Consider the following 10,647-nt stretch of genomic DNA (forward strand, 5'->3'; position numbering starts at 1 on the left):
AGCCCAAGAAGCAGAGGCATTCAACTGGACAAGGATGTTGTTGAAGCCAGTGAATGAAAGAAACCTTTTCCTCAAACTCCCATTCATCAAAACATACAAGAGCACTTTCAGGGGGTGGGGGGTGGGGGGGTGGGGGGGGTGGGAAGAGTAGGACTGGTGGCTCACATCTGTAATCTTAGTTACTCAGGAAGCTGAGATCTGAGGATTGAGATTTGAAGCCAGCCAAGACAGAAAAATCTGAGACTCTTATCTCCAATTTTCCACTAAAAGGCCGGTAGTGGTGCCGTGGGTTCAAGTAGTAGACTATCCTTGAGTGAAGAGCTAAGGGGCAGTGCCCAGGCCCTGAGTTCAAGCCCTAGTACTGCAAAAAATAAATAGAGAAAAGGGCTTGGGTGCATAGAACCTTGTCAGAGGCATCCAGAAGGCCATTCCGATAGTCATGGCACTCCATGCCCTGATTAGGATTTTCTGGGGGAGGGGAAGGCAGCTGACATTAGTTAGAATATTGCAATTCATTCATAAAGATCTAAACTGGCCAGGTGTTGATGGCTCACACCTGTAATCCTAGCTACTCAGGAGGCTGAGATTTGAGGATCAAGATTCAAAGCCAGCCTGGGCAGGAAAGACCGTGAAACTCTAATCTCCAAGAAGCCATCAGAAAACCAGAAATGGGTCTGTGGCTCAAGTGGTAGAGCACTAGCCTTGAGCTGAAGAGCTGAGGGACAGTGCCCAGGCCCAGAGTTCAAGCCCATGACCGACCCAAAAAAAAAAAAAGGTCTAAATTGTAAATCTCAAAGACACAGGCCAGTTCCTCTTTAATCAGTTTATTTTGTGTTGCTTTAACAAAATACCTAAGGTCAGGTTTTTCACAAAGAGGTTTATTTGGCACATACTTGTGGTATTGGAACATCCAAACAACATAGTGCAGGTATTGATATCTGGGTAAAGTTCCTCTAGCTATATGATATGGCAGAGAAGAGGAAAGGGAAAACGATTTTGCACAGACAGAGGAAAATATATGAACAAAGAAGCAAGAGTTTAAGAAGGTCCCTGCTTGCTTGTTTATAATACTCAGCCTTCACAGAAAATGAATCCACTCCTGCCATACTGACTCCCTCCCTTCAGGACAGACAACATTAATCCCTTCAAGAGCATGGAGTCCCATGATATAATGGACCTCCCAATATGCTCTACCTCTGAAAGGTTCCAGTTCCTATATACCTCAGTAGAGAGGAAGCCTCCAGCACATGGACCTTTGGGAGACAAACCACATCCAAACCCCAGCACTCTCCTGTGCCCCACTTAGTATTTTGGCTTCATAGCAAATGTCCTCACTTCCTCTGCAGGGATCTGTAACACAGAAAATGTGGCCTCAGAAGGGCAAGCCCTTATTAAGACCCTGGAACAGACAAGGCTTACCTCACCTGGAAGAGTAGAGAACAGAAGGCGCTGAGTTCTCCCTGGGGAAAAAAAAAAAAAATGGGCCTTGTGCTGAGTTTGGAATGTCTTTACCATGTCAGAACAAATCTCTGTGTGTGTGTGTGTGTGTGTGTGTGTACAAGTCTCTGTGTGTGTGTGTGTGTGTGTGTGTGTGTGTGTGTGTGTACAAGTCTGTGGTTCATGCTGAGTATCAATCAGCCCCTGGAACAACTTGCCAACATGTCTTGTGTCACAAAAAAAAAAAAAAAAAAAAAAAACCAAAACCTTTCTTCAAAGTGGTAAATACACACACACAATCCATATTGTGTTTGAGGAAGTCAGTGGTTCAAAGGGTTTGCTGGACTATTTTTAGCATTGAAGTCTGGAAGGAAAATGATGTCACATGCTGGGAAAAGTGTCCAGACACTCCAACACACCACAGTTGAAGAATTCTTGTTTTCCTTGGTTCCTCTGAATTGAGATCATTCAAAAATCCTTGAGTTTTAAGTCCCTCATTCCAGGAAACTGCCACTAAAGTGCCAGGAGCAGCATTGTTTCCTGTGGCTTGTCAGACAGACACAAAACTTTTGCACAACAGGAGCCTAGATCAATGAGGGTGAGCCCCTGGTAGGCTGGATAGGCAGAGAGGACTCATGAGCCCAGGGTAGGCGGAGGGAGGCTCCAACGACCAGCAGATGGACTTTGTTACAGACTGGCTGAAAATAGTGATCACATCAGTACTTCCCTCTGCTGTTAAGAACTTGGACAAGGGGCTGGGAAGGTGGCTCAGTGGTAGAGTGCTTGCCTTGCATGCCTGAAGCCCTGGGTTCGATTCCTCAGCACCACATAAGCAAAAAGAAAAAAGCCGGAAGTGGCACTGTGGCTCAAGTGGTAGAGTGTTAGCCTTGAGCTGAAGAGCTGAGGGACAGCGCCCAGACCCAGAGTTCAGGCCCCACGACCGGACCCAAAAAAAAAAAAAAAAAAAAAGAACTTGGACAAATTACTAATCCTCTCTGATTGTCCACCTCTCATCTAAATAGTTCATTTGCAATACTACTTGTAATAGATCTGCACTAGGTGCCGATTTTCATCATGTCATACTTTCCTTAGAGGATGATGAGTATTGATAATGAGTGAACATAATACAATGTATCACCTATGTGATACATTGGGAAAAGCAAATATTAATACCTTCTCTCTTTTGAGTTTTTTCATTACCATATTTTATTTTTCCCCAGTTTTGAAACATGGGAAAATAGGAAAATAAATATGACAAAGATTTCCCCCCACTGAGTTTGACCAGAGTGAGATAAAGCACGGAGAAGGTTACAGGACTGTAGAATTAAGGAAGAGAGATTATAGCTGTGGATTTTATTTTTTTTCCTATTCCTTTTGGGAGTGGGGCTAATCACTCATCAGAAAATGGCATTAGGTAGGGAAGGGTGAGAACCAATTTGGGCGCTCTGGGAACTGAGCTTTTCACTTGGGGTTACAAACAATCTAATAGAGGAGGAACCAAACTTTTTTTGGCCAACACTCCCAGAACAAACTGAGCCTGCTTTGGAACCTAGATTCCAGGAAAACAGTGTCTTAGTCTATAACAAAACACCTGATTCTAGAAGTCCAAGATGGAGGCCCAGCAGGACTGGTATCAAAGGAAGGTTTCTCTGAATCTGGGCTAGCCTCCATGACTTGCTTGACACACACAATTTGACTGATACATCTGAGAATAGCTCAAAAGGAGTCCAAGCCACTCAGGACATTCCAGCTTTCACTTGGCCCCCAGCCCATACACCCACACACCTGTCATGGGAGGAGCCATCTGACATGTTGAGACTAGCTGATTCTTCGATGCTATAGCTCCAGCTGTCATCTGATTACAACTGCAAGACAGGCCCCCTATGAGAACTGAGTCCAGTAAACCCACTGAAGTATGAGAGAGAACAAGTAAACTGTTTGAAACCATCAGCTTCTGGGGTCATTTGTTATGCAGCAAAGGCTGACCAGAACATGAGGGATTCCCATGGATGTCCTTTAAGGCTTTAACAAGTGCTGATTTTCTGCAAGGACAATGATGGCATGGGTATGTGTCTCAGGTAAGCTAATGACAAGCCATTCAGGGGGCCCCAGGGGGTAAAGGGAATCATCACTACCACTGCAGCAAAGAGGGGAGAAAGGACAAAGTTGTAGCTGTATCCCAAATGTAGAAAGTGCTCTTGTGAAGTTTTTCTTCCTTGCTGTTTTTTTCTTCTTCTTTTCTTTCTGTCTTGTTTGTTCATGTATCTGTCTTTGGGAGAGTAAGGGGTACACAGAAATGGAGGGACAAAGGGTGAACAAAATGCAGCAGTGGTACTCACTAGATACTGTGTTGAAAATGAACTATATAGCTCGTGGGTGAGGATGGGAAGGGAAAACTGGAAGAAAGGGAGGGAAGGTATAACATTGTCTAAAAAGAAATGTACTCTTTACTTGATTTATGCACCTGTAACTCCTCTGTACATTGCCTTTATAATAACAAGTAAAATACAAAAAGGAAGTGCCCTGTGAGGAAAGGCAGTTTGCCTTAGGGTAGAGACATGTTCTCAGCATTAGCAGTAAGAGACTCAATGGAGGGAGCATTATTTGAGATGAGAGAAAGAAAGGGGGTGGGGCAGAGCTGCAGGATGAACTGGGTTGGGGTGGAACTACCCTCTGCCCTTACCCTGAATGTGGGCAGGGATCAACTCCATGTAACCTGCAGGAAAGTCAAGGCCTATGGAACCTACTGGCCATGGCCAACTGCATCTGGTGGGGAGCTCCCTTACTCCTCCTGCTACAACAGATGGAGAGAGAAGGATGAAGCAGATACAAAACAAGAGTGTCAGGCACTTATATTTCCCTACTTTGCAGTCTTCATGCCCTCCTTCCTTGTTAAGAGAAATCTAGTTTATTGGAAGCAATGGCTGGGTTGTTCATGGACCCAACTAATGAACTACATTTCCCAGTCTGCCTTGCAGTGAGTAGAGACTGTAGGGTAGGATGCAGGTCAGGCCCAAGGTATATAAGTAAAATTCATTGAGAAACTTCTGCAAAGTTTGTAAAGGAGTGTAGATTTCCCTTGGCATGCACTCTTTGTCCTGTGTCCATCTCTCTTCAGCAGGTATGGAGTGGGATCTAACCATTCTTCTTTTTTCTCAGCTCTCCATTTGTGCTAATGCTGCTGGACCTGGGCCCACGATTTGAGGCCCATCAGAAAAGCAACCATCTTAGGGACTGAGTTGGGAAATCCTGTGTGAATGGTTTGAGATTCTTTCAGTCTTAGAGATGCTGAGGATGTCCGGGAAAGGGGTAAACCTGAGTCACTGTAGTTTGCAAGCACAGAGGGAATTGGATGCCACCACTGAATGTCACCATTGCAATCAACAACACATGCCTGTGTTTTTCAGGAATGATGGGGACGTGACCAGATAAGAGTGTCCTCCTGGATGGCACACACAGTTCCCAAGAGTTTCCTGCTGATGTCTGTTCTCCATCACTGTCCAGGCGGCCCTGCCTCCTCTGAATCTGTGGCCTGGCCTGTGCGAATGCTTCTCCGTCGTAGGCATGTTTTATCCATCATGATTTGGTTGTTATGATACACAATGTTTATTTTTCTTCATAAAAAGATGCAAGCTGTGTGCCTCCAAATGCTGGCAGCTCAGAATATTCCATTTGTTTGTGGAGAGACAGACTAGATGGCACAATTTCAATCAAACTATGAAATGTAGCCTGGCAAGATCAGAGCAGCCCAAGACTGCACACACAATTAACTCCTCAGTCCCTGAAAGGCGGCCTAGTGGCCATGTCCTGGTCAGCTCTGGCTAAGCAGAGCTGTATCCTGTGTCCTTGGGTGTCTTTCTTCTTCTAGGACACTCTCTGGGTCACCTGGTACTTGAAGTATCCCTATGGATTTGCCCTGAGTGAGAGGATTTCTGTGCCTTTAGTTTCCCAACAGAAATGGCCTTTCTCCTCTGATTACAAAAGTAGTAAATGATCAATTTAATTGCAGAAAAACAAGGACTAAAGACAAAACAAATAAAAAATTCAGAAGCCCCACAGGAGCTATAGATTCTTGTTTGCATCTGTCTGTCTCTCCATCTCACCGGTAGCCATTTCTGCAAGTTAACCTATATAGATTTACTGCTTAATTGTTTCACATTCTGTCTTTCTTTTTAATTGAAACAGTAGTTGTGCATATTTATTGGGTACCATGTGATAACTGGATAACTGGATATATGTGGTATATATACATATATATGATTCATAGTAATCAAATCAGAGTAATTAGCATTTCTGTCTCCTTCACCATAGTTTTGTGCTGGGATCCTCCAAACCCCTCTCTTCTAGTTCTTTATAAAATTGTAAACTCATAACATTATAATACTTCCATACATACATATAAATCCCTGTTGAGGAACAGCTAGTTGACTTCTCTTTCCTCTCTTCCTTCCTTCCTTCCCTCCCTCCCTCCCTCTCTCTTCTTTCTTTGAAAAGCTCTGCTGCCTTGAATATCCTTATGTAAAAAAATTTTTGAATGTGTGTAGTGAGGTTTGAACTCAGGGGCCTGGCCACTATCCCTTAGCTATTTTTCTCAAGACTGGTGCTCTACCACTTGAACTACTTCTCTGCTTCTGCATTTTGGTGCTTAACTGGAGGTAACAGTCTTAAGGACTCTTCAGTCCAAGCTGGCTTTGAACCAGATCTTCAGATTTCAGCCTCCTGAGTAAGATTACAGGCCTGGCTATATGTTTTACTTATTTGTTTTCTTATTTGTAAATTCTTTGTAGTGGGATTACTGAGAAATGCCTTCAAACAGTCTTCCTGAACTGCCTGTTCCCAATTCTGTGCAAATGCGCCCTTTCCACCATGGTCAGGAGAGAGTGTTCTTGGCTGCATCATCCAACACAGTTCTTTGTCATTTTTCTGGGGCCATTTTCTCTCATATTCTGAACCATTAGCATGTCTTGACATGGAAAAGCTTTATCTAATGAAAGTTTTACTTATCTCATTAACATAAATGCTAGCAATATGAAGAATTTTATAGGGTTTCCTGCTTTCCTTACTTGAATATGAAAAAAAATGTTTAAACATCTGTAAGAACCTCAATTTTGATTCATTTATACATGTTTTCCTATGGAAGAAAACACAGCTATCTTGATCTGTGTGTATTTAAAAATTTGATGATAAACAACAATTGTTGGCATACCTCAGAAAATTTAATTCATGATATCTTCCCTCTCTCCCTCCCTCCCTCCCTCCCCCTTTCTTTCTTTCTTTCTTTCTTTTTTTCCTTCATTCCTTTGTTCGTTTGTTCGTTCCTTCCTTTCTTTTCTTTTGTCTTTTGTTGCTGTCAATACTGGGGCTCTGGGTACTCATCTCTTAGATTTTATTTTGCTCAAGGCTGGCACTCTACCACTTGAACCACAGATCCATTTCCAGCTTTTTTGTGGTTAATTGAAGACAAGAGTCTCATGGACTTTCCTGCTAGAGCTGGCTTTGAATAGCAATTCCCTTTTCTCAGACTTTTGAGTAGCTAGGATTACAAGCATGAGCCACTGACTCCTTATGGCTTATGATATCTTTTAATGTTTGGTCCATATGCAAAAACATGCACAAAGCATTATTTCAGAGTAACAACTACCACTAATTCTTCCTTCTGAGCCTCAGTCCTGGCTTCTTAATCAGAATCACCTAGGACTATGTTTTTGGCAGATGCTAAGGATTGAAAGAAAAAATCCTCAAGAAAAGAAAGAGAAAGTTCAGGTAGACATAGGCCCCAGGCAATAGTGGAAGTGAGGGGCTAGGGTTTGGGAACTGGGGATGCAGTCTCATGGCAAAACAGGACCAAAGTAGAGATAATGTTGCTTGGACAACCTGCCTTGTGCAGATAGATGGCTGAGAGGTGGATGAGGAAGGACATTTGTCACAAGCATTTGTCTTATAGGACTCAGGAACAGGTAACATATCCAAGAACTGAGGGTGAATGAGGCCCCATTCCTCTCTCTACCAGCTCGAGGGGCTGAGAAACTAGTCATTCTTGTAAAACCAAATGTGTTCTGTTTCTGAAGAAGGAACAAAAGGAAGCCTTTGTTGCTTGTAGGAGCCTACAGAAAGCAAAGGAAATCCAAATTTTCTTGGACATTAGAAATTTTATCCAGGAAGGAGATACTGAAAGACCCAGGGACAGTGGCAGGACAAAGGTTTTTTGTTTGTTTTGTTTTGTGGGACTTGAACCTATATCCTTACCCTCTTGCTTGGCTTTTTCTCACAAGTTTAGTGTTCTACCACTTAAGCCACACCTCCGCTTCTAGCAGGGTAAAGAAAATACAAGATACCTTCAAAGCTGGCCTGGTGTTGCAGATACAACCTGCAGCAGCACAGAGTGAACGTACAACATTCCATAAGATGTGACTTTGGTCTTTGAGGCTAGAGAAAACCACCACGGCACCCTCATTTGTACTGAGTTGTGCATTTCCAAAGGTTGTGCAGCACACTGCTCAGCTTCTGGAGCTGTTGCCAGTGTTTCCTATATTCAGTCTGGTTTCTGATGCCCTGTGGGGAAAACAATGGAAGGTTAATCCGAAGTTACTTGACTCTTCCATTGCCAGGAGAGTCCACTTCATTTAGAACTTGGAACCAATGTTTCTAGCAGGATGCTTAAGAAACTGAGGCCTATTAAATAAGCAATAAAGTTTCTGGCCTGCGTAACAGAGAGCATCTCTCTGGTATTGACTGCAAAAATGTTTTAGTTCCCCACATTTTATTAGCATTCAGCTTAAGTCCAGGATATGTGAGCCGCCTTTGGCCTTCCTCATGGGAGCCATGGAAATCTCAGCTTCTCATCTACCCTGAGCTGCCAACTTCTGCCAATGATAGACCCAGATGCTCCCAATGGGACTTCAGCCATGGCAGTGGCCTACCCGCTTTTTAATTTAATTTTTCTCAGAAGTACAATCCTTTTTCCTTTTCTGGTCACCTAGATTTATATTAATTTGAATTATGTGAACTAGCAGGATGCTTTAAATAAGATTGGTGATGACAAACTAAGAGTTTAAATCCCCTTATAGTCACATAAAACTCACCAAAAGTGGAGGCACAGATAGGGAGGTTCCTGAGATGTGTTTCAGACTCGGATTTCTGCTTTGTTTCAGTAAAGCTTCCTTTTGAAAAATTTTTTTTTGGCATTGAAATTGGAAATCATTGGAAATTTGTTAATTAGTGGCAAAAATTTTATATTTATAACAAAAGGGAAAGAGTAAGAGAGATAGTAGTGTTTCCAGGGACTTGAGGTATGCATCTCAGATTAGTTAATTCTGAACCCCTGCCCCCCTGGGAGCCTCAGTTCCCTTCAATCCTCTGTTGTCTCTGACCTGGGACACAGACACCCACACCTGTATTTGAGAGTCCTTGAGCACATTTAAGCTTTCCAAAACCAGAATATTAGGATGGGTAAATATGAAATTTTACACTCCTGCCATACAACTGTAATATGAACTTTGGTTTAAACATAACTACAAAGAAAAATTACAAATAAATGGTATCTGTAAAGTGTATGTACGTGAGCCAGAATGCAAAAGCAAACTGATTATTTCTGAGATTTTCCCGAGTTGTTTTATGGGCAAATCCTATGTCTTCTACCTTTGGAATATGGATAAAACTAAAGAATAGAAAACTGAAGTGCTTCAGTGACATCTCTAGACTATCTGAAAGTATTAGCATGTGAGTTGTCCATCTATGCATCCATTCATTCATCCATCATTCATCCATCCCATCCATACCTTCTGTATATTGCTTACAGAGTATATAAACTTGATGTTTCACCATCTGTCCCTGCATTTCTGTGCAGTACATACTTCATTCTCAACAATCCTTTAGTATGCCTGGATCACCTTGCCTTGGCCTCCTGCCCCCGTTGTTTCCTCTTTCAGAGCTTGTGATTTTCACATATAAACCAGCCAACCCAGAGTCTGCTCCCTCAGCTACCTCCCTTACTGGTTCTGTCCTCACAGCTGGGGACACTATATTACCTAAGACAAGAAGTTAGACAATAGAAATAGCTTAAAACCTAGGACATGCCACTTGTTCCTCACCTGTCTCCTACTAGGAAAGAACACAATAAAAGGTTTGACTCACTTCCCCTCCCTCCCTCTGCCTGTGGGCCAAGGCTGTTGCTTCCATGGCTTATGGTGGTTTCCCTTGGGATCTGTGGAGTATCAAAGTGTGGAGTATCAAAGTGCTCCACTTGGAGGTGCTGGGCAGTGGACCGTGATGATTTTCCAATGACATTCAAATGCCCTGGCTTTTGTTTAGCCCACAAGTCCAGGGCTCCAAAGTCACATTTTATGGAGTGTTGTAAGTTCACTCTGTGCTGCTACAGGTTGTATCTGCACCCTACAAGATCTCTCATTGTGTATTGACTGGTGATTCCTGTTCTTCCTCCTTACACCCCAAACAACCACCAATCTTTTATGTCTCTGATTTACTTTTTCTTTTCTTCCTTCCCTCCCTCCCTCCCCCTTCCCATCCTTCCTTCCTTCCTTCCTTCCTTCCTTCCTTCCTTCCTTCCTTCCTTCCTTCCTTCCTTCCTTCCTTTCTTCCTTCCTTCCTTCCTTCTTTTTTTTGTGTGTGTGTCCCAGTCCTGGGGCCTGAACTCACAGCCAGGATGCTGTCCTTCAGCTTTTGTGTTCAAGGCTAGTGCTCTTGAGCCACAGCTCCACTTCTAGCTTTTTTGATTGTTTCCTGGAGATAAGAGTCTCACAGACTTTTCTGGGAAGGCTGGCTTCAAACTGCAATCCTCAGCTCTCAGCCTCGGGAGTAGCTAGGATTATAGATGTGGACCAGTAGTGCCTGGCCTCTTTTTCTTTTCTTTCAAAAAATTGTTTGTTACTTTTAAGTAGTTGGACAAAGATGTTTCAATTCAACGTGTCAGTTTATGACTATAATGCATTGTGATCAATGTCACTCCTTCTGTGTTCTCTCCCATCTCTCCTAACCCCATCCATCCCTTCAAGTCACTTGTTTCCATTTTTGCATGTATATATTGAATATTATGCCTGTATTTGCCCACTCTTATACTCTCCATTTACCTGCCCCACTTCTTGTTCCCCCTTACTTTTTCCCTTTGACAATACATGTTCCAGCTTTCTAGTGCTCATTTTTATAAACTGTATGTTGTTCAAATGAGTTATATACCACTGCAATCCTCCTCTT

General features: G+C 42.8%; 1 protein-coding gene across 1 annotated transcript in view; it reads left to right on the forward strand.

The window, feature by feature from the left end:
* Positions 1-5,140, forward strand: part of Agtpbp1 (ATP/GTP binding carboxypeptidase 1) — a 210,576-nt gene extending 205,436 nt beyond the window's left edge. The window contains exon 27 of the mRNA XM_070035475.1: positions 4,845-5,140. Coding sequence (XP_069891576.1) covers positions 4,845-4,869 — 25 coding nt within the window. The 3' untranslated portion in view covers positions 4,870-5,140. The remainder of the gene's footprint in view (positions 1-4,844) is intronic.
* The last annotated feature ends 5,507 nt before the right edge of the window (positions 5,141-10,647 follow it).

Source organism: Dipodomys merriami, unplaced genomic scaffold (assembly GCF_024711535.1).
Source record: "Dipodomys merriami isolate MVZ:Mamm:240054 unplaced genomic scaffold, mDipMer1.0.p SCAF_26, whole genome shotgun sequence".
Taxonomy (NCBI): Eukaryota; Metazoa; Chordata; class Mammalia; order Rodentia; family Heteromyidae; genus Dipodomys; species Dipodomys merriami.